We start from the raw sequence: 24,834 nt of genomic DNA on the forward strand, positions 1-24,834 counted from the left end.
GAAAGAATTCGAGACTTTTAATCTCAATAATGAGATGGCGTTCCCTCAATTTACTGCTTGGTTTCTCTAATCTGCGACTGAATAATTTTTCTCTAATTCGACTTTTTAGTCAAGCAAAATTATAAACACATTATAAAAGTGATGTTACTGATGTTCATAAGCTAGATAATAATCTTAAACTTATAAAATGTCTATGAATCACAAAACGTTACCACAAAAGAGGAAAATCATGTGTAAGGTAGCACGGTTTATTTACCCTTGGAAAAGCAGCCAACTCCCTGCTGTAAGGCCGATCCCATTTATCAGAAAGCACTTGTTGTTGGGTGTGTGGCGCCAATTTCAGAGGATTTAAATGTTTGTCCATTTTTCCTTCTTCAATCATAGCGATTTCTTCTCGGATAGCTGGAAAATTCAGTAGTAAAACTTAGATGAAGCGGTGATTTCATTCAACAGTTCAATTGAATTTTCATTTTTATTTAGCAGTATTAAAAAATGTATATTTTATCTATATTGCAGTATTAAAAAAATTATAAAAATTAATAATAAGTGAATGTTGAATAAAAAAATACTCTAAAATAGGATGCATTGCTCGAATCTCTATCTCTATCGATTAGAAAATACATCCATTTAGTAAAAATTTTACAATAAACATGTAGGCTGAAGGATAATCGAGTAGAATCGATGGAGAAGGTAGAATTAAAACAAGGCTTAAAGGAAAAACCTTTTATTCACTTATGGAAACCTATGAACAAACGCTATTCTCAAAGTTGTTGAATGTTCAAAGTTCTGTGTGCTACAAATCAGACTTTTAAATACTAATGGAAAAGTTACGGGAGCACAAACTTCGCAGTTTAAAATTTATGAACAGAAATATTGTGGAATTTCTCCAAATGAATGTAAAACAAAAGAGGTGTTTTTAGTTCCACATAATTATGAAAATAATTATACTTATAATTATGTGGATCTTACAACATCTCTTCCATTTCACCTTCGCAGTTTACTTTTAGTTTCACAAATAATAAAACCGTTCATGATTTTCATAAGGATAAATGTTTCATAGTAACTGTCTGAATATGAATATAGCTTTTACTTTTTTCTAATTCGAGACAGAGAAATTCATTCAATTTCTAGATTGATTAAAATTGAGGGAAATTTTCGTTTTTAACGACATTGCTTTACTTACTCTATCAAGTTAACTCACAATATGACAAGTGGTTTCAGATCATTGTGGGATGATAAGTATCACACAACATTTTCAATCTCATTTGAAGTTAATGAAAGAATAGCGACAACCTTTAACAGTTTGTCTGAACCCATAACCGCTAATATTGTGACCCAGTAATAGCAGTCACGTTTGGTACTATAAGAACTTGTGCAGAAAAGTGGGTCGACTGACCAATAAGCGAATCACAGAAGCGATCCAACTCGTGCTTGTCCTCAGACTCGGTGGGCTCGACCATGAGAGTGCCGGTCACCGGCCAGGACATGGTGGGAGCATGGAAGCCGTAGTCCATCAGCCGCTTGGCAATGTCCGCCGCCTCCACGTTGGCCGTCTTCTTGAAGTCCCTGATGTCCAGGATGAACTCGTGCGCCACCAGACCTGACTCGGGACTCTGGAAGAGTGTCTTGTAGTGGCCTTCGAGGCGCTTGCTCATGTAGTTGGCGTTCAAAATGGCCACCTGCGTGGCTCGCCTCAGACCTTCTGCGCCCATCATCTGTTACAAACATTCAATACATTAGATTTATATAGATTACAATATTTTCATTTTTATACACTCATAAAAATCAGTTTCCCGGCTATGATATCAGCAGTTATTGCAATTTCCATTTGATGCTGCACTACCTCTGTGTGAGCTATGGAGGTTAATAAATCCTGGTAAGCAGATTAGTAAGGCATATTGGTCTGAATAGAATCTCTGATTTTTTCTAATCTGGGTTCCAAGAACACACTTTGAGAAATTAGCTCGAAGGGAATCCCTATCTTCAAACCGCTATGCTTAGCTAACTATGATAAAAGATTATTGAGCAGTAACTCAATTTTTGGAGTTATGTCTGAACCTACTCGTCGTACCACCAACCTGGCCAAAACTACTCTTAAGAGTATAAGACATGTTTTTCCTCTGACACTGATTGTGTCATCCCTTTGAATTGTTTCAATATTTGTGAAGCCTGTTGGTTAATGGGCCCGTTCTGGGACATTAACACATGTAATGTGGTAAATTGTCCGATTCACAATTCACCCGGTAAAAATTTCCGCGTCCCATGGGAAGAATACAAAAGAGTGTATGAGTGCGATCTCATCTCCCAATTAACGGAATGACTTGAAATTTGGAACTTAAGGTCCTTCCCCTATAAGGATCCGACACGAACAATTCCGATCAAATTCAATTAAAGATGGCGGCTTAAAAGGCGAAAATGTTGTCAAAAACAGGGTTTTTCGCGATTTTCTCAAAAATGGCTCCAACGATTTTGATCAAATTTAAACCTAAAATAGTCACTGATAAGCTCTAACAACTGCCACAAGTCTCATATCTGTAAAAATTCCAGGAACTCCGCCCCATCTATGCAAAGTTTGATTTTAGATTCTCAAGTATCAGGCTTCAGATACAATTTAAACTAAAAATTCTAAGTGATGAAAAGTAATGAAAATCTCTACAATGTTTAGTAACATTTTCACTTAAAATTGAAAATAAGCTCGAAATTCGAGAAAATGTTATTATTTCTATTGCAAACTGTTGGCAACTGTTGATTCTATTGAATCATTCACTATGAAGAGATAGCAGACTTCGTGTGTCTCCAGTGTTATTGTCTCGTCACCAGCTGTCTTGGATCTTTGAATAGTAGACTTTTATGCGCGTGAACACTAGCGTCAAGTGATAAATTTTTATAACGGCAAGGAAAGTTGTGTGAGTGCGCCACACCAGATTTTTTACTTACTCTATGCATAGTTAAGTTATTGCAAGATAAGATATAGCAAATCCGATTCTAATTTTTTTCACGTATCATCTTTTTGAATAAATTCGTATGAATTATCAAAGTTGCAAAATATTTTTTTACAACTAATATGTATAATAGTAATTTTGAAATACAATGAATAATAGAAAAATGGGCGATTGTACCTTGATGTAAGCCCAAGATATGGGCAAAATACAGGACGATCCGAAGGGTCCCGCACTCACGGCTCCGAAACTATTCGGCCTCTGTGGATCAACCAGCTCTACAACCGGATGCGACGGCAGGAATGAAGCTAGATGCTCTTTTCTAAAAAAAAATAATACTTAGAAATTCATTTTTGTCAAATTCATTAGCTGAAACCGCACACGATAAGCTACAGTACTTAAATAATTGAATTATTATAAATAATTGATAATAATCAATTAGTGCATACAATTAATAAACAGAATAAATTAATTTATCATCCATCATCATTCATTTTATATATATATATATGTACATGTACTAAATAATAAAATAATATAGGAAAAATATATATCAATGCGGTACCTGTAAACGAAGATAAATAATAATCTTCTGATTTTATCGATTATATTCACTAGTGGTATTGAGAGTTTTCGTGGTTTCAACGAAAACTTATTCAAAATTACTGCAAGTTATAGTTGGATTCACTTCAAACTATCAGCATTAGTTGAATGGAAAGCATTGATTTCATTTATAAAGAATAATGATACTTGAAAGTGGATAAGAAAAGAGGGAAGTGTAGCACATTCTACTTATGATTCTGCATCATTCAGTAATGATAAACATTCTACAATAAATTAAAATACCGAACGCCACTTATATTCATGAGTATAATATTATCTTATACAAAATAATATTATGACTTTGTTGTAGTTTTGGCACTGTGTTACTTTGTAAATTTAAAAACACCTCCTGAGGCTGATGAAGCTCCTTTTCAAGAGTGAAATGCATTCCTTATTTTGCCATAAAAAGTGTTTTTTACTTTCCTTGCCCTATTACCATAGGTAAGGAAAGTATTGCTTTCCAAAAAAAATTAAGGTACCCTAATTTCAAGTTTTCTATACGTTTCAAGGTCCCCTGAGTCCAAAAACATGATTTTTGTGTGTTGGTGTGTGTGTGTGTATGTGTGTGTGTGTGTGTGTGGTGTGTGTGTGTGTGTGTGTGGTGTGTGTGTGTTGTGTGTGTGTGTGTGTGTGTGTGTGTGGTGTGTGTGTGTGTGTGTGTGTTTGTGTCTGTGAACACGATAACACCATTCCTAATTAACCGATTGACTTGAAATTGTTATACCATAAGGATCCGACCTACGGATCCTTAAGTATCTACCTGAAGAGGAGCTGCTGTCCCATCGGACTGGCAGGTAGTGAGCCGCTACTGCAAGGATGCATGACAGTATACTCGTAGATACTTCCTGATTCAGCAATTCAGTTTCCAATCACACTTAATTTGAACTCTAATGAAAGTATAATTCTATATTTCTTCTTCATTTGTAAACTAATTTACCAATCAACTCACCGGCACTTTGTCATGGGGAAAATGCCTACAATGAATTGCTTTGTCTACACTCTACAGTTTTTATGGAATAATATAATAGAAGAAATTCATTTATTTCTTTTATTTAATAAATTACGATTTTAAATCAATGAACAAATTATCGCAAAAATAGACAGACGCAGATGACAGAATTGTATTTTGGGTTCAAGTTGATTGTTGTAAGGAAATTTCTCGTTTTTACTTTCCTTGCCCTATTACCATAGGTAAGGAAAGTATTGCTTTCCAAAAAAAATTAAGGTACCCTAATTTCAAGTTTTCTATACGTTTCAAGGTCCCCTGAGTCCAAAAACATGATTTTTGTGTGTTGGTGTGTGTGTGTGTGTGTGTGTGTGTGTGTGTGTGTGTGGTGTGTGTGTGTGTGTGTGAGTGTGTGTGTATATGTGTGTGTGTGTGTGTGTGTTTGTGTGTGTGTGTGTGTGTGTTTGTGTCTGTGAACACGATAACACCATTCCTAATTAACCGATTGACTTGAAATTTTTATACCATAAGGATCCGACAATAAGAAATTCAATAAAATTCAATTCAAGATGGCGGAAAAAATGGCGGATAATTACTAAAAACCCCTGTTTTTCACGTTTTTTCTCAAAAACGGCTCTAACGATTTTCTTCAGATTTATACCATGGATAGCTATTTATAAGCCCTATCAACTGACATGAGTCTCATTTCTGGGAAAATGGCAGGAGCTCCGTAATATTCTTGAGAAAAATGGCGGATAATGACTAAAAAACCATGTTTTTCACGGTTTTCTCGATAACGGCTTCAACGATTTTCCTCAAATTTATACCATAGATAGCTATTCATAAGCTCTATCAACTGACATGAGTCTCATTTTTGGGAAAATGGCAGGAGCTCCGTAATATTCTTGAGAAAAATATCAGATAATTACTAAAAAACCATGTTTTTCACGATTTTCTCAAAAATGACTTGACCGATTTTTTTCAAATTCATACCCTGTATAGTTATTTATCAGCTCTATCAACTGGCATGAGTCTTTTTCCTGGGAAACTGATGGGGGGTCCACCCCATCCTTGAGAAATGGACTTTGTAACCTCCTTCTCGAGCAGATTATAAAAAGAACACAGTCATAGTCGAGATATTTCATCTGTAAAACAGCTGTTTTGACGACTTTTGAAAAAATCATCGAATTTCACAATTTACACAAAGGAAAAAGTACTCTGAAAACAATAATTATATACACATATAAAGTAGTCCGATCGTAGTTGCAAAAATTTTGCCGCCAATCGTCATTATGTTATTCCCCTAAATTATTCTCGTTTAAGAATGAGGCTTACAGTTCAATGAGCAAAGAAAGTTGTGTGAGTGTACCACACCAGATTTTTTTATATTTACAAAGTAACACAGTGTCAAAACTACAACAAAGTTATTATATAGTTTTTCGCCATGGAAAACAAAATAAAAGTGTTTTTTTCAATATTTACAAAATAACACAGTGCCAAAACTACAAAAAAGATATTATATACGGTAGTGTTTCGTCACGGAAAACAACATCAATTTCAAATATTATGACTTCATAGTAATAAGTTAGTATATTTTTTACTTACACTACAATAGGGCCCATGCCAGGCCCTCCTCCGCCGTGCGGATCCTTAAGTATCTACCTGAAGAGGAGCTGCTGTCCCATCGGACTGGCAGGTAGTGAGCCGCTACTGCAAGGATGCATGACAGTATACTCGTAGATACTTCCTGATTCAGCAATTCAGTTTCCAATCACACTTAATTTGAACTCTAATGAAAGTATAATTCTATATTTCTTCTTCATTTGTAAACTAATTTACCAATCAACTCACCGGCACTTTGTCATGGGGAAAATGCCTACAATGAATTGCTTTGTCTACACTCTACAGTTTTTATGGAATAATATAATAGAAGAAATTCATTTATTTCTTTTATTTAATAAATTACGATTTTAATCAATGAACAAATTATCGCAAAAATAGACAGACGCAGATGACAGAATTGTATTTGGGTTCAAGTTGATTGTTGTAAGGAAATTTCTCGTTTTTACTTTCCTTGCCCTATTACCATAGGTAAGGAAAGTATTGCTTTCCAAAAAAAATTAAGGTACCCTAATTTCAAGTTTTCTATACGTTTCAAGGTCCCCTGAGTCCAAAAACATGATTTTTGTGTGTTGGTGTGTGTGTGTGTGTGTGTGTGTGTGTGTGTGTGTGTGGTGTGTGTGTGTGTGTGTGAGTGTGTGTGTATATGTGTGTGTGTGTGTGTGTGTGTGTGTGTGTGTGTGTGTTTGTGTCTGTGAACACGATAACACCATTCCTAATTAACCGATTGACTTGAAATTTTTATACCATAAGGATCCGACAATAAGAAATTCAATAAAATTCAATTCAAGATGGCGGAAAAAATGGCGGATAATTACTAAAAACCCCTGTTTTTCACGTTTTTTCTCAAAAACGGCTCTAACGATTTTCTTCAGATTATACCATGGATAGCTATTTATAAGCCCTATCAACTGACATGAGTCTCATTTCTGGGAAAATGGCAGGAGCTCCGTAATATTCTTGAGAAAAATGGCGGATAATGACTAAAAAACCATGTTTTTCACGGTTTTCTCGATAACGGCTTCAACGATTTTCCTCAAATTTATACCATAGATAGCTATTCATAAGCTCTATCAACTGACATGAGTCTCATTTTTGGGAAAATGGCAGGAGCTCCGTAATATTCTTGAGAAAAATGTCAGATAATTACTAAAAAACCATGTTTTTCACGATTTTCTCAAAAATGACTTGACCGATTTTTTTCAAATTCATACCCTGTATAGTTATTTATCAGCTCTATCAACTGGCATGAGTCTTTTTCCTGGGAAACTGATGGGGGGTCCACCCCATCCTTGAGAAATGGACTTTGTAACCTCCTTCTCGAGCAGATTATAAAAAGAACACAGTCATAGTCGAGATATTCATCTGTAAAACAGCTGTTTTGACGACTTTTGAAAAAATCATCGAATTTCACAATTTACACAAAGGAAAAAGTACTCTGAAAACAATAATTATATACACATAAAGTAGTCCGATCGTAGTTGCAAAAATTTTGCCGCCAATCGTCATTATGTTATTCCCCTAAATTATTCTCGTTTAAGAATGAGGCTTACAGTTCAATGAGCAAAGAAAGTTGTGTGAGTGTACCACACCAGATTTTTTTATATTTACAAAGTAACACAGTGTCAAAACTACAACAAAGTTATTATATAGTTTTTCGCCATGGAAAACAAAATAAAAGTGTTTTTTTCAATATTTACAAAATAACACAGTGCCAAAACTACAACAAAGTTATTATATATAGTGTTTCGTCACGGAAAACAACATCAATTTCAAATATTATGACTTGATAGTAATAAGTTAGTATATTTTTTACTTACACTACAATAGGGCCCATGCCAGGCCCTCCTCCGCCGTGCGGTATCGCGAACGTCTTGTGCAGATTGAGATGAGAGACATCAGATCCGTAATCCCCCGGCCGGCACAGACCAACCTGAGCGTTCATGTTGGCTCCATCCATGTACACCTGTCACACATTACATCCTTGAAGATGGACAATTATTGTACACTCAACTCACATACATTTACAGTCAGATTTCTCAATTATGGAAAATGTCCATACTATCAACAGTGTGTCACCTAAACATTTGGAACAAAGATTGTTTATTAAAAAAGAATTCAAAGATAGGTACAAAAATACTGTGGAAAATATAGGCTACACAACTGAAAACTAAATTGTCTTTTTGCACTGCAAACAGAAGGGAGCCTTGTTTTACAGTAAGCTCAATTGCATACTAAAAATATTTCCTACTAATTCTTATGAGTTAATACAATGAATATAAATATAACAATATGAATACGAACAATAAAAATAACTTATTGATTTACAGAATTTCTTTCATTCGTATTCTGAGTCTGAATTCAAGCTGCTTGTTCTCAACACTATCCTGTAATCGGAAAAAGTTGATAAAACTATTTGTGATCTTGTATCTGCTTCAATATCCTAGGAAGTCTATAATTCAATTCCCATCACACACAAACATATTCACAATATAACAGACGGCTGTAAGAAGATGCTACTACCAAGTCACAAAAAATAGCAAGCGGCTTGAATAAAACTCAATTGAATGAATTTTATTAATGGTGTTCATGTATTGTCCATGAATGAATTAATATAGATAAAAAACTAATTAAATCAAAAATAGATACATAAATTTGGAAGTGAGAGATTAATTACTCACCTGTCCACCATAGCTATGGGCCATTCGACAAATTTCAGCAATTGTTTCTTCAAAAACTCCAAAAGTTGATGGATAAGTAATCATAATGCATGATAAACGGTCGCTGAATTTCTCCAACTGAAATAACATTTCCAAAATCAATCGTACGCAATAACCTGAAAATAACAATTTAACCAATAGTCATGCAGTGTCTGCAGTTTTTATTGATATTGGGAAAGTTTTTACAAGAAATTGAGCTTCATAAACGCTTTGTTGTAGTTGAAAACTATGCGTAGTCGGAAAAGGATAGAGCTATCTACTTCGACTAATAGACAAGGACAGCAAACTAATTCTAATCATATTTATGTTGAATTTATAACCTGAATCTTACTATAGATGCCTCTAGATCTTAAATTGAACGGATCATTCCTTGAGCTCTCCTATGTAAGTTTTAAAAAGAAAAATTAGCAAATTCAATTGCTATGAGACAAATTGATAAACGAGGCATGTGACCAACCTTTTGTTTGAGATTGTCCATGTCAATACTGCCATTTCGTGTAACAGAGATTGGCTCGACAGACATGCCGGCCATTATTGCTGATGCAGCATTAGTTCCATGCGCCGACACAGGAATCAGGCAGACTGTTCGCTGGTGCTGACCCTGGGCATTGTGATAAGCCTGAATCACTCTTAAGCCAGCATATTCGCCTTGGGCACCACTGCAACATTATACAAAAACACAACAAAAAAATAAAATAAGCTTCGATTATAAAAAAACACCTTAGTACAATAATTTTCGAAATAATTACATAATTTAATCAATTAAATACTGTAACAAGGAGCCTAGGTGTGTAAAGTGTGCAGGTAAACATCAAACAAAAGACTGTACAAAACCCAGTGATACTTTACCAAAATGTATTCATTGCGGAGAAGCACATCCAGCCAGCTATCGAGGCTGCACTGTCGCAATCGAATTGCAAAAGATTAGAACTCTCAGTGATTCAATTCTACAGAAGGAAAATGCTTGTCCTGCGCTAGTCAACAGCCACACGGATTGGGATGGTTTCCAAAAGATGCTGGATGAAAGAATAGAGTTGAACTCGCCATTAAGAAACGAAGAACAGATTGATCGGGAGTTAGAGAAGTTTGTTACTGATATCCAACAGGCAGCATGGTGTAATACTCCACAATTCAGAAGAAGAACCACTAGGAAATAATTACCCTGCGGAAATCAGAGAAATGATTGTGGAAAAACGAAGAGCAAGAATGAGATGGCAGCAATCACGTTCCCCTCAAGACAAAAGAGTTTTGAACAATCTAACTCAAGAACTAAGGAGAGAGATTCAATGTATCAAGAATGAATCAATCAATAATTACTTGATAAACTTAACAGCAGAACGCAGTACAGACTACTCACTCTGGAAGGCAGCTAAAAAATAAAAAAACCCATTCATCAATTTCCTCCTCTTAGGAAGCAGAACAGACAATGGGCAAGGAGTAGTAATGAAAAGGCACAGACCTTTGCAGATCATCTTGTGAACGTTTTTAAACCAAACAACACAACTGAAGAAGACACTTTAGAAGCAGAGGAGAACATCTTACAGCCAAATCAAGAAATAATGTGTGTCACAGTAGAAGAGGTGAAAAGAGAAATAAGAAATCTGAATAACAAAAAGACCCCTGGATTCAAAATGATAACTGGCTTAGTCCTCAAGCACCTACCAAGAAAAGCAATAGTAAAGTAACACACATTTTGAATGCCTCTTTCAGACTCAAATTTGTACCAGGAGTATGGAAAGTAGCAGAAGTTATAATGCTACTCAAGCCAGGTAAAGAGCCACATGAAGTATCATCATATAGGCCAATATCATTGCTACCTGTGCTTGCCAAGTTGTTTGAAAGGATTTTACTGAGTAGGCTAACACCAATAATTGAGAGACAGCACATAATTCCAAATTACCAATTTGGCTTCAGAATGAAACACTCAACAATTGACCAAGTGCATAGGATTGTGAATGTAATAGAGAAGAGCCTTGAAGAGAAAAAAGTTTGTTCAGCAGCTTTCCTTGATATAGAGCAAGCTTTTGATAAAGTGTGGCATGAAGGTCTTCTTTTCAAACTGAAAAAAGTGCTACCAAAGCAATTTACAGATATATTAAAATCCTATCTGACTGACAGATACTTTAGAGTCAGGCATGAAAATTCATATTCTGATTTGAAGGAAATAAAAGCAGGAGTTCCTCAAGGAAGTGTTCTAGGACCATTTCTCTACCTACTCTATACCAGCGATATTCCCAGCCTTGATGAGAATACTACAGCAACATTTGCAGACGACACAGCCATATTATCAGTAGACAGTAATATTCATATTGCAACAGAAAAACTACAGAGATCCATCAACAAAATTCAAGATTGGACTAGAAAGTGGAGGATGAAACTAAATGAAGCAAAGTCGATTCACATCAACTTCACCAATAAGAAGGACCTGCCAATACCAATAACAATTAACAACCAAGTTGTGCCATATGCCAATGATGCCAAGTATCTAGGTATGACCTTGGACGCAAAGCTTCGCTGGAAGGCCCATGTCAAGAAGAAGAGAGAGGAACTTGGAATCAAATATAAGAAGCTGTATTGGCTGATCGGTAAAAACTCCAAATTACAAATCCAAAACAAAGTACTTCTGTACAAACAGATACTAAAGCCATTATGGACATATGGTATACAACTTTGGGGGTGTACCAAAGACAGCAACATCAATGTAATACAACGGTTCCAGAACAAGGTGCTGAGGAACATTGTGGATGCTCCTTGGTATGTCAGGAACAGCGATCTTCATAGAGACCTGCACGTCGACCTGGTGTCCACCGAGATCCAGAGGCATGCGGAGAGGCACGAGGGGCGACTGCATCAACACGACAACGTTGAGGCGATCCAGCTGCTAGACAATGGAGGGTTGGTGCGGAGGCTCAAAAGGAGGAAACCGTATGAGCTAGTGTAGTGCTTGTTCAATTAGTGTCCAGTGAAAGAGCAGAGCAGTGATTGAGTGAATCTAGCTTCTATAGTACAGTCATAAGTGTACATATTAATTAAACAATCAATATCAGTAAGAATATCTAATGAGATATTCGCTGTTAACATTTTAAAGTAGTATGTTAGGATAGAAAAATTAGCTCATTAGTCTCTAGACTAGATAGCTATAGTATTGACAATAAAAAAAAATGTAATCAATTAATAATACTTTCAAAATATTTTTTTTTGCTGTATGATGCCAACATATTATCGGAAACTAGAGAAGATGAAATAATTTCTCTTTAAATCATAATTTTTTAAATAAAATATAGGTGTATTGATGCACCGCTGGCAAAAGAGAAACTTGAACCTCAGTACAGAGTTATGTTTGTAAATTGGTAAAATATTTGTCAATACTGTAGAATCTGATAGATAATGAGAGATATAAGATGCATAACGTACCCACAATTTCAACAATACAATGATAATAAAGTACTATAGTGATAAATTACTACCTATATTTCCACACAATACAAATACATCGATTGATCAATTGTTCAGAGGAGAAATTCAACAATAAATTAAATCGTAAACTTGCATTACAATGTGTTGCTGTCATCAATAATTGTAATGGATTGTAATATAAATTACAAGACATGGTGATAAATGAAATGAATCAATAGAATGTTAGTGAATAATCAACAGAATAATGGCTTCCCGCACCTGTTGGGCTGGAAAGATATCCTGTCGTAGCCAGTGATTTCACAGAGGTCCTTCTCGAGTTCAGTGAACAAGGCATTATAGCCTCTGGCTTGCTCACTGGGCACAAATGGATGGATATCAGCAAACTCACGGAAACTGCACGGCATCATCTCTGTTGTACTGTTCAGTTTCATTGTGCATGATCCCTGCGAAAAACGCGCCAAAAATAAATTGACTCCTTTTAAAAAATATAATAATATCGAGTGACCTGGCTGTCTCTGGTCTGGTGTCAGAGTTTTCAGGTCGCAACTGATCAATTTCAGGGCCTCTGCCATTGAAATAATAAAGAACTAACATACAATAAATTTATGAGCAACTATCTAGACCTATTTTCTAGTTTCATTCTCACATTGAGCTTGACTTTCAATGCTCATGGCATCAAAATTATTTCATTTTTATTATTACAGAAAAATTCTACAACATCTATGATAAGTTTTCAACAATATAAATATCGTTCTGGTTTTATTTACTTAAATTTTACTATTCAAACCACCGATTTACATCCTCTAAAAACTTATTTATTCATCAATAATCACTATTAATATTTTCTCTTCTTCGTCTCAAAATTTATTCTATAATGTGTATTTGACGTTTGTTTTATGTTTTTTATAAGTTTTATTATCAATCTATCTACATTTAAATATTTTTTGTTTCATTTAAATTTCAATTTCAAGATTAATCTTCCGGCAGTCGCGCTGTTGTAAAAAGTACAACAGTGTCAGTTTTTTTTGCTGCACATAACTATTGAATAGGGTGGTGTCAGTGAATGAGTCACCTATGCATTCCAAAACTTTCCCCCATCACTCCACTGAGTTGCAGTATTAACCGAGCAATGGTTCAGTATTTAGGTGCCATTTAGTCGCGACAGTGCATAAGTCGCTCTGTGCATAAGATAGGGAAAAAACTATACGGAGACTGTAAACGAACCAATAACACAGAATTGATGGCTTTGCTTGATGCACCTTATTGGGCTATGAAATGGTAATCATCCAAATGTTCATAGGCGTAAAATAATCCAAGAAGATGGAAAAAGTAATTACACAATTAATTAATATGTTTTGACAGTGAACAGAGTAAGTTACATAACACTTGGAAAATTGGATGTTGTAAAAAATACAACACGCGACTGCTCGTGTGATTGAGTAGGAACTTAGCCACCTCTAATACAGAGGTAATATTAGAGGTGGCTATGGATGGACGCGACTACCGGAAGGTTAATGATTTGGTGTAGAATTAAAAATGGTCATAACCTACATAATACTAAAGAAATAGAAGAAGTTTGGGGCAGTAGCTTGTTTTTTATTTTCTATTATAGGCCTATTGTTTGCTCTATCCAATAAATAAATTAATGATTAATAATTAAATTGAATAGTATTTATGCTCAAAATTTTCTTGCGGATTCAAAGGCAAAAAGTTCAAATAAACTCGCAATTTTTACATGTTTTACTCACCAGGGGAATCATAGAGTGAACCAGTGAAAGATCCTTGTTTTCCAAAGTCTTCATGTAACGCACAATTCTTGTTTCAGAGTGATACATATTGAAGATAGGGTGTGTCATAAAAGGTGATGTCCTCTTGAACTCAGACTTCAAAATACTACCTTTGAGTAAATCTTCATTTTCGGCCATCTGGAAATTGAAAAGTAGACAATGATTTTATTCATCAACTAGAAATAACAAAAGAAGATGTAAGAAAATTTTAACAATTTTATATTCGGTACTTTTTTAATAATTTCTTTGATTTTTCCTAACAGCTATAACAATATTACGTGGTGATCTCAATCATTAGAAGCAGGCACCTCACAATGAAGTTTCAATATTTCATTTTTATTACGCTATATTATATTTCATTTTTATTTATAGTGCGATGCTATTTAGTTTATAAGGTATTCTATAATGCTTTTTCAGAGTCTGGTTCTTAAAACAAACAAAGCAAAAATAGAAAATTACATAAGTATGACAATATGATTGAGCTCTATCCATACTATTAACTATATCTATATTATTTATACTGAATTTAAAGTGCATGTATTTATATGTAACAATACATAGACATTCGATTTGGATAAAAATAAGATTATTTGTAAAATAAGGCATATATGATGTTTTAACAAAATATTAGATCGAAAGTAAATGAAGGAGTTCAATTGTAAACCAACAAAAGAAGTAATGTGCGATTCCCACCTCTTCCAGTGATGAATCGGAGCCAAAAACATATAATAAATCTTTTACATCGTCCAGTGTAACAGTTTCGTCCAGAGCAACTCCAATCTGAAATTAAACCATACCAAGCTTTTCATTACAGTTGATAGACAATCATCACAAAGTACAAAGGAAATGTATAAACTATTTATTTTATTGCAAAGTGAATAATATCTATGCTAAGATATTCAAATATAATAACTTATCGTATGGCATCAGCATTTACAATGGTTTCAATTTAATTTGAATTTTTTACTGAAAAGATAAATAGTCAGGTCATTGAATCAGGACCCTCTATATAGTATATAGGAAGTCCTAATTGAATACCTTAGTGAGAGAAAGAATCAATGAAAAATGTTTCAAGGGCTAGTTAAATTAAGCTGATTATTCAATCTTTTGAGAAATCAGTGCTCAAACAAGATAACATTAATGAAAAAAATGTTCTTCAAAAACGAGTTCTACATCATAAAATCAAATATTGAAAGAGTAGTCAACAATCTAAGTGATAATTTTGCATACGCCAAGCTTATGAAATATCATAAGTGAAATTTAAGCTAAGTAGAAAGAAAATTGGTATGGAAAGGACATACAATATGAAACGATGTATCGATATGAAGGAGGATATTAGGAAAATAATTGAAAATTACAGAATGAGGAAATCAAGATAAATCAACCATTTTTCCATTGCGGATGATGCCCTAATGAGATTTGAGCTTGTGCATGGGTAACGGGAAGTGCGTGGATGATCTCTTGAGATAATCAAATGTCCATTCCTAAAGAGGGATTCGAACCTACGACCAGGTTAGAGGGTGCAACGCCTTAGTCGTCTCAGCTATCCTGGCCGGCAATATAAATGACTACCTAATATAACTGATATAAATTAGGAATAATAGTATTGAAGATGAGATGTAACGAGCAACAATTCAATAATACTTGCAAAAAGGACACTTGAAAATGGATTGAAAGTAGAAACCAGTAGTGAAAAAGTTTAAAAAGGTTAACTTACTATGTTATGTAGTTATTTACATATAAATTCGTTAATCAATTCAAGTAGCCCTATTAAAATAATTCTTTTTAAGAATCCCTACTAGAATAACATCTTTTTATTTCACCTTAATAAAATAATTTATTATTAGTAAATAACACTTCTTTACTTGAAAGAGATTAAACATTATCAATTTATCCTTCAATATAAAATATGATATGACAAACGTTATACGAATAATTTACCAGGTTGTTATCGAGATATCTTAGATTGATCTTCTTCTCTTTGGCTCTGGCAAGTATGTGCTCCTCATCAGCGACTGGAGACACTAATATCGTGTCGAAAAAGTGATTATGTACAATCTTATTCCCAGAGTTCTCAAGACCTTCAAAATAAAAACATGTGACAATTGAATAATTATGGATAAGATTGGAAGAATAGTTCATCTAAAAATGTAAAAGTACTAACCTTAATAAAGTTCAAATTATGGTCTTGATTCCCTATATACGTAAAGTCGGTAAAAGTAATATGTTTGGCACTTGAGATTATCAAGTCAAATCAATGAGTATGGATAACTCACAGTCTCACATTTCACTAATAAGGATGATAAAGTGAAAATTGATTAGAAATCTAAACTCTTGAACCATCTACCTTTGGCTAGAACCTGAGTGAGATTGTGCACTCTTGTGGCGATTTCTTTCAAGCCCTTTGGACCGTGATAGACGGAGTACATGGCAGCCATATTGGCTAGTAGGGCTTGCGCTGTGCAAATGTTGCTTGTGGCCTTATCTCTTCTGATATGCTGCTCCCTCGTTTGCAGTGCAAGACGGTAGGCATCCTGTCCATTCGCATCTCTGAAAAACAAAACAAGGGAATATACATCATTTTTTTTGGAAAAAAATCTGGAGGCAAAAACTGGAAATTTTTAACATTATATAGGAGCGATGCTGATAATTTAATAGATAACAATAATGGATTACTAATTCTAACCAAATGTATAACATTTTATACCGCACCATAGAACCATGGAATAATGAGATGCTACTTTCAACAATGTTCCATCAACAAAATACGATTGATAATGTAACAACTGAAATAATATTTTGGTTCCAATTTTTCGTCGAACCTCTGGTATTGGGTACATTTATGCATCAAGTATAAGGAGGTTAGGCACTAGAAAGTTTATGAACAGAGTGGCGAATCGGTTGTCACTCATCCTAGTAATCGGCAATTAAATACTTTATATCTCATTGTTTCAAAAAAGGTGTTTAATATAATATTCTACGTTAGAAAAAAGGAATGAATGAGCAACACCATCTATCTGTAGGCCCAGATAAACTTGGAAAACTATCGAACCAATATTTTTTTCCACATTACATTACACTGATACCGGTATGTAAAAGTACATAGATTTCATGATTATTCACTTACTTGGTAAGGGTTACTCTTATCCATATAAGAAACAAAAAATACCCTCTTTGAACTCTATTAAATTTCTCACAGCATGCTTCGACTCATAATGACTCATATTAGTGTAACAATTAGTCTGTTCACGACTCTACTCTAGTCGTGAGCATGTGTTTCCAAATGGTGATTCTCAGACCAGTGGATTCTAGTCTCCGCGACGTCACCATTTGAAAACACATGCTCTCGACTGGAGTTGAGTCTCTTCTCGACTTGAGTCGCGTAAGTGTGAGTTGAGCCTTAATATTATTATAGACTAACCAAATAGATCAATTATAGAGATATTTCGTAGAGAGATGTTAAACTCTTAAGACTTATTTTTTATAATATAGGTAGAATATACAATTGAATAAATGAAATGACTCACGGTAGGCTACATGAAACGTGTTTAAAATTATTCATTTAATTGGATAGATTTGAATTATTCGTTTAGTTTATCAGCTAGTTGGATAAGAAAGATGCGAACCTTGTAACTCCAATCATTCTGCCGGGCATGAGACGCACCAGCGACTGTCGGCAAGCGAAGAAGCCGGCGTGGGGTCCCCCGTACCCCATGGGTACTCCGAACCGCTGCGAGCTGCCCACACACACGTCAAAGTCAAACTCGCTGGGCGGGCGAACAATGCACAGCGCCAGCAGGTCTGTCGCACAGACTGTGATCGTCTGCAAATCATTCATCACACATTTTATTAACATTTTGTAAGGGGCTATTTTGGAATAACTTAACTAAATAACCAAAAATACCTTTCCAAATAACGACACCTTATAAAATATCCAAAATAACCCCTATACTTATAAAATTAAACGATGTCCAAAGTACAACACTAAATACATTTATACTGTAAATTATCTTTCATTTATTTTTCAATAAATAGTCAATAAAACGAGATGAAACGTTTGTTCGGCGCTATGAAATGAGAAAATAAGTAGCGAATAACGTTTTTTGCGAGTCATGAAAATAATATTGTAAGACACTGACACTAAAAAACAACTCATATTATAAGGCACAAACTCATCAAATGGATTAAGAATTATATAACCTCACTTGTAAGCGGATTAGAATATTAAAAAAGACTTAGAACTGGGTAAAATTAACAAAGATGGTATTTTCGTAAAAGAAATAGATTTGGCAAAAAAATTGAAAATTAAAAGATGAACCAGAGGTTTATTTAGCGCCTAGAGTGGGAACAAAGTGGAGAGAAGAGAGAAATGCTGAATACCCACTAAAGATGAAAAGGTGATGAACAAACAGAAAAATATCAGTCAGAAAATTTTTAGCGTCTCTACGCTCTACCTGTGAGTTTTACAACTAATAATATTAATGTTATTGCTCTTCTCTGGTTGTATTAATTTTTGGTACTTTAAATGAATAAATGAAAATATTTTGGAAATTCTACTAAAACTTGAATCAGAAAACAAACAAAGAACCCTAGATTCATAGACATAAATCGGAATAAAAATCTTACTCCATTCTCTCGTGCTTTCTGAACAATCTCAGTGACATCAGTGAGATTTCCCTCGGTGTCTGGGTACTGAAAAAGCACACCTGCAATATCTCTGCCGCTGAAATCCAAATTCTGAATGTTTCCAACCTCGACCGAAACGCCCAATGAGTCAGCTCTCGTTTTCACCACACTTATGGTTTGTGGGTGCACTTTTTCAGAAAGGAAAATTTTGTTCCTTTTTGTATGCCTGTCAATTGGAAAAAATCAATCACTGTACATGAGCATCAAATAAAAAAAGGCAAAATCACTTGTTTCAAAATAAAAAACACAATTTTCCTGTATCAAGAAGTTGAAATTCATAGAGAGGTTTCTATTTCATTATTTAATTAATAGCCTATTAATCACTATTATTTTATCAAGAACTTCTTCAAAAGTTTATCTAAACAATTTACCCAAGGAATGAAATTATTCCTACATCAGTCCTAATTTCCTATGTTGTTTCCTATTACTAAGATGAAGATTTTCCGATGTGGCATAATTTCATATAATATATTGCTCGTCGATGCCCCCCTATATAAGAAGTCAGAAGATTACTAGTTTATAGTTTACAATTTCAAAAGTCCACAGTGAGAATTCTGCTACCTTCTATGTGACTGATATATAAAAAAAGGGGTTTGAATTTTCTCATGCCATTTCATCTCACCCTATTTTATTACTATTTTCACAATTTTTTTCTAGATTGATTTTTTTTTCATTAAGGCTTTTCGGTACACTTTTTTATTTAAATTAGATAATGTTTTCCAATATAATTGTTAAGATCATTATAAGAGTGAGAAAAAGTGGCAACTGAAGTTTTTAAGTGGTCTAATAAGCGAGTTATGGGTTGTTGAAAGTGCTAACTCAGTTTTCTTTCCAGATTATAAACGGTTTCGAATTTTCCATTGGAGTTTTTTTAAATACATTCAGTATATCATTGGCTTTGTTCTAATACGCGTTTTTCGCGATTTATGCCAAAATAAACAAGTTATCGAATTTACAAAAAATGTTACTTTTTATTTATGAACGATATGGGAAATAAAATGTTTTAGTTTGGAAAGATACATTTTTTGAATTTTTAAGAGAAGTTCTGTTAATTTAGTCGAAACCGTTTATGATCTGGAAAGAAAACGGAGTTAGCACTTCAACAACCCATAACTCGCTTATTAGATCACTTAAAACTTTCAGTTGCCACTCTATTCTCACTTTTTCTCACTCTTATAATGATCTTAACAATTATATTGAAAAACATTATCAAATTTAAATAAAAAAAGTACCGAACAGCCTTAATATTAATAGATGAAGTGAGTGAATTACATCAAGGTCACATCTTTGACTATGTATAAGAGTCTGACTTTTCTGTCTATATATAGACGTAATATACATTTTTAATGCATGCATCATACATTATTTGATTTATATTATATAAGGGTAGAACATATTTTTGGAGGAATAAGTTACTTCAATCTGACTTTAATGCCAGCCTCTTCAACACGTTTATTATGCTTAACCATAGCACATACTGTAATAATGCATTATGATTTTTTTAAATAAGTCTTTTAAGATTATAATCATTATTGGAAAAACTAAATGGATCTATTATTATAATTGGTTGAATTATAATTATTTTATCAATCATGGGCTACCGAAGCTATGAAAAAAATATTAATAATGAATATTTCAAGTATGATAAATATTTATCATGTATGATAAATTAACTATCAACACAGACAAATCTAATATAATACAATTTAATCTTCAAAACACGGATCAGGAGTTAACTAGTATTTACTTCCATAAATTAGATTGTGCGCAACAGGTGAATAATATATTGTGTAACTGTGAAACTATAAAACAAGCACGTACAGTTAAATATCTGGGCCTCATATTGGATAGTAGGCTCACTTGGTCAGATCATGTACAGAAGATAAAAAATGAGTTATTTGTATACATAAGGAAGTTCTATTACCTCAGACAGTTATGTCCAAAAGAAGTATTGTTACAATTATACCATGCAATTATTGGTTCTAGAATAAATTATGGAATAATATGCTATGGGAGTGCATACAATGTTCATATTAAACCTGTGATTACTGGTCAGAAACATATATTAAAAATAATTTGTAATAAACCTAAACAATATAGTTCAATGATGCTCTTCAGAGAACTATCAATATTATCAGTGAGACATTCTTTTCTATTCAAAGCATTGCTGGATTTAGCTGAAAATAATTTCGATATTCAACATATGAGAGAAAGAATAAACCTCAGGAATTCAAAGGACATTAACCTCCCAAAACCAAGATTAGAACATTCCAGACGACACTTCAAATACATAGCTATAAAAATATTCAATTCACTTCCAGTAACAACAAGGAAAATAACGTTATTTAGAAAAGAAATCAAGAAATTCATTTTACAACTAGACAACCCGAATGATTTTTTTACTAAATTAATATAGGTCTAAATTTAGTATAATTTACACATTACTCGACATGAACACTGCAACAATCAAAGATCATTGAACTCACAAATCCCGTCCGGTACCGAAAGAACGGCTTCTCTGATTGGTTCTCGTGGAATTAATCACGGTTAAAATTCAACCGGCTTTTGTGCAACCAGCACTATGACTTTCATTAGTGAATGGTATCAATTAGCTATTATTCTATTAAATGAAATACATTATAAACAGAGTTCAAAATTGAGTCTGTGAAAATATATGAGATTGGAAGAGAGTATTAGGCCCGGTTGCACAACAGCCGGTTAAATTTTAACCGTGATTAATTTCACGAGAACCAATCAGAGAAGGCGTTTGCGTAAACAGTAAGACAGTATCAAATTTCAATAACTGTATCTTTCTTCAAAACGCATTCATTTATGGTATAATTACATCAGCACTTTGAAAAAAACGTAACGTTAACTATGAATAAAATTGAACTAAATATGAAAAAAACAGCAACCACTCCGTACATAGTTTTAAGTTTTGTGTAAGTGTGTGTGTGTGTGTGTGTGTTGTGTGTGTGTGTGTTGTGTGTGTGTGTGTGTGTGTGTGTGTGTGTGTGTGTGGTGTGTGTGTGTGTGTTGTGTGTGTGTGTGTGTGTGTTTGTGCGCATGTGTGAATGTGTGTGCGTATGAATGTGTGCGCATATGTGAATGTGTGTGCGTATGAATGTGTGCAAGAATGATTATAAATATTGACATATTGATTTATTTCAATATAATACCATATTCAATTATTATGTTCTTCATGATATAATATTTAAATTTGTATATAAATATTTTATTATATATATTCAAGTGTCCCCACACAGGGTAGCCTATAGGGAACACATATTAGAAATTAGGAAACAATATTGTATTTGATTTTTGGAATGCATTTGATTGTATAATTATTTTTTTTTGAATAAAGAATTTGAATTTGAAAAAATTTTGAATTTGAAAATTTGAATTTGAAAAAATAAATGAATCTATGAATAATAATAATATTAATCAATGTAATTACTCAATTATTTAATTGAGAATACTGTACCTGTGAGCCAAACCCAGGGCTTCAGCTGCTGAGGTTCCCTCATCCAAAAGTGAAGCATTGGCAACTTCCATGCCAGTCAACTCGCAAACCATTGTTTGATAGTTGAGCAGGCCTTCCAAACGACCCTGAGCCACCTCTGGCTGGTATGGTGTGTACTGGGTAGTCCTGTCGCAACAAAACTATTCAAAAACAAAAACTAAACTACCTACTACAAAACACAAATAAATAAATAAATTTATATTTATTTTACAGTTTCGAGTGCTAAGTAAAAAGAAATTTTGTTATCAATTCAGATCTTAATCTTTCTAAATTCAAAATTAATAATTGTTTCAAGTGTTTGGTGAGAAAATTAGACAAAATTTTATTAAGTGAAGGAAACATAACCTTTTTTCTGGACTATTTTAATGAATCAAAATTCGGGGGAGGAACAGTTTTGGACTGTGTCTGTTGATCCTCCCCAAATTATTTTAAAAAATAATTTTGTATCATTGAATCAATAAAATAATAATAATAATAATAACACGAAACTATATAAAAATACAACAAAACAGAACTATTTCAAAACTATTGAGTTTTACCTAGTTTGTAGTGGGTATCCCAACTATTATTGCAAAATGAATTATTCTGAAATCAATCTAGAGAGGACAAAAAATCACCATAAATTGAAGTCTCTGGATCTCTGGAAGGCACAGAAAAGAATAACCTCTCAAAATTATTTATTTGAAATACCAGTACTCATCTAAAAAACTCATAGGGCAATATAGGCCTAATCATATTATATTAAGCGAGCAATTTCTGTATTTTTATATCTGGTTATTTATGTTCAACCACAGAGGAAAGAAACACTACATTTATGCTTATTCCGTGGTTCAACCGATCTCGAAAACGGCTCTAACGATTTTCACGAAATTTGGAACATAGTAGGTTCATGATATAAAAATTCGAATGCACTAGGTCTCATCCTATTGAAAACTCGCTGAACGACATTAAAAGAATAATTCATCCTTGGCTGAAACAGCTGAGACTTTCGTCGTCGGTGGATAGTAAACAGTGAGCGAGTGATTCTGTGGAAAATCAAAATATCGCATCCCCGAAATTCATAAGCTAAATTCATAGCCAGCTGTGAAATACTAGTTCTGTGAACAGTAGACCTCGCGCAGTTATAAACCTCAGCCTCCTCTTATACTGTCCATCAGAGTAAATCCTGTCTGTATGTCGTGTCGGCGAGATATCGGTGTGAAAACGGCTAATGGCTGTTGGGGTTGGTGTATCAAAAATGCCAACATCAAAAGCTAATCTCCTTCAAGACATACTGGCAACAGGACAGCTCAAGTTCAAAGCAGAGAAAGTTCGAGAGACAATACTATGTTATTTTAGTTATTAATTGCATGCGTTATTGCACGCAATCAATAGTTCATTTATTTATTTATTCACAATGGAGACAACGGGTCTCCCCAAATATGTCTCCTTGGCAATAAAAATTGTACAGATACAAATGAAAAAAAATGATAAAAATAATACAAACAACAAAAATACCACCTAATTCAAAAATGAAAAATACAGAGATTCAAATTTCATTAATAGAATAAATAACATGAACGACGTACCAAACCATATGCACATCCACACTGATACACTAACTATTTATTTGATCAGATCATGCTTACACAAGATTTAATCATTATATAACGCTTTCCGGAATTTAGCGTGAGAAAACCAGAAGATATCTAGGCGCCCAGACAAGCTGTTATAAGTTCTTTGCATCCTATTTAATAGTGCATAAAAAAATGCATTCAATGAGGCATGCAATTTATAGTCTACACAGCTGCTGATTTTTTACCAAGTTACATTGAATTGCATGCGTCATGGCATGCGATTTATAATCCACTCGACAGCTGATTTATGATGAATAATTCTATAGTCTGAATTTAACTCTAATATTGGCGTATGAAGGAGGCTCCTTTTTCCTTTTATATTATCCTTGAAATGCAAAATTTCCAAGAACCTTGTATACAAGTCGACGCGCAATTAAAAAAGGACCATACCTGTCAAATTTCATGAAAATCTATTACCGCGTTTCGTCGTAAATGCGCAACATATAAACATTAAGAGAAATGCCAAACCGTCGACTTGAATCTTAGACCTCACTTCGCTCGGTCAATAAACACGATCATTTTAGAGAATTGTGTTCTGTTTAACAATAAATAAAAATAACGAGCGAAACTCGGTGCCCCGAAATTAATAATAATAGTAATACAGTTAAGAGCATAATGCGAACAGATCTAGGCCTACGACAAAATAAAAGTAGTTCTTACCATCCTGGGTTTTCAAACATATTCCTCTGTATAGTGTGAGGAACACAACAGTTGTGGTATCCCATGCCAATGTACGAGCGCCATACCTCATTCATTTCGGCAATCTTCTTTATTTTCTTAATCAGTTCATACTCATCTAAAATTGAATTAAGCTTATTTAACATAATGGTCAGACTGAATGTAATAGATTTTACGTTGATTTTCTAGCTATGAATAGACTGAAGTAATGTGTTACTACAGTACAAAATTTGATGACTTCATAAAATTACAAAAACAGAAGTATCTATCTATATATAAAAGCGAAATGGCACTCACTC

At 33.9% G+C, this 24,834-nt stretch overlaps 1 protein-coding gene across 1 annotated transcript in view; it reads right to left on the minus strand.

The window, feature by feature from the left end:
* The window catches only part of LOC111044141 (glycine dehydrogenase (decarboxylating), mitochondrial), a 31,985-nt gene that overhangs the window by 1,626 nt on the left and 5,525 nt on the right, over positions 1-24,834 (minus strand). The window contains exons 3-17 of the mRNA XM_039421036.1: positions 24,518-24,653; positions 22,203-22,367; positions 18,659-18,884; positions 17,659-17,855; positions 16,380-16,582; positions 15,974-16,113; positions 14,726-14,812; positions 13,994-14,170; positions 12,504-12,688; positions 9,286-9,487; positions 8,790-8,906; positions 7,929-8,074; positions 3,120-3,261; positions 1,397-1,715; positions 257-402 (exon numbers count right to left, since the gene is read on the minus strand). Coding sequence (XP_039276970.1) covers positions 257-402; positions 1,397-1,715; positions 3,120-3,261; positions 7,929-8,074; positions 8,790-8,906; positions 9,286-9,487; positions 12,504-12,688; positions 13,994-14,170; positions 14,726-14,812; positions 15,974-16,113; positions 16,380-16,582; positions 17,659-17,855; positions 18,659-18,884; positions 22,203-22,367; positions 24,518-24,653 — 2,588 coding nt within the window. The remainder of the gene's footprint in view (positions 1-256; positions 403-1,396; positions 1,716-3,119; positions 3,262-7,928; positions 8,075-8,789; positions 8,907-9,285; positions 9,488-12,503; positions 12,689-13,993; positions 14,171-14,725; positions 14,813-15,973; positions 16,114-16,379; positions 16,583-17,658; positions 17,856-18,658; positions 18,885-22,202; positions 22,368-24,517; positions 24,654-24,834) is intronic.

This window comes from Nilaparvata lugens, chromosome 2, assembly GCF_014356525.2.
Source record: "Nilaparvata lugens isolate BPH chromosome 2, ASM1435652v1, whole genome shotgun sequence".
Taxonomy (NCBI): Eukaryota; Metazoa; Arthropoda; class Insecta; order Hemiptera; family Delphacidae; genus Nilaparvata; species Nilaparvata lugens.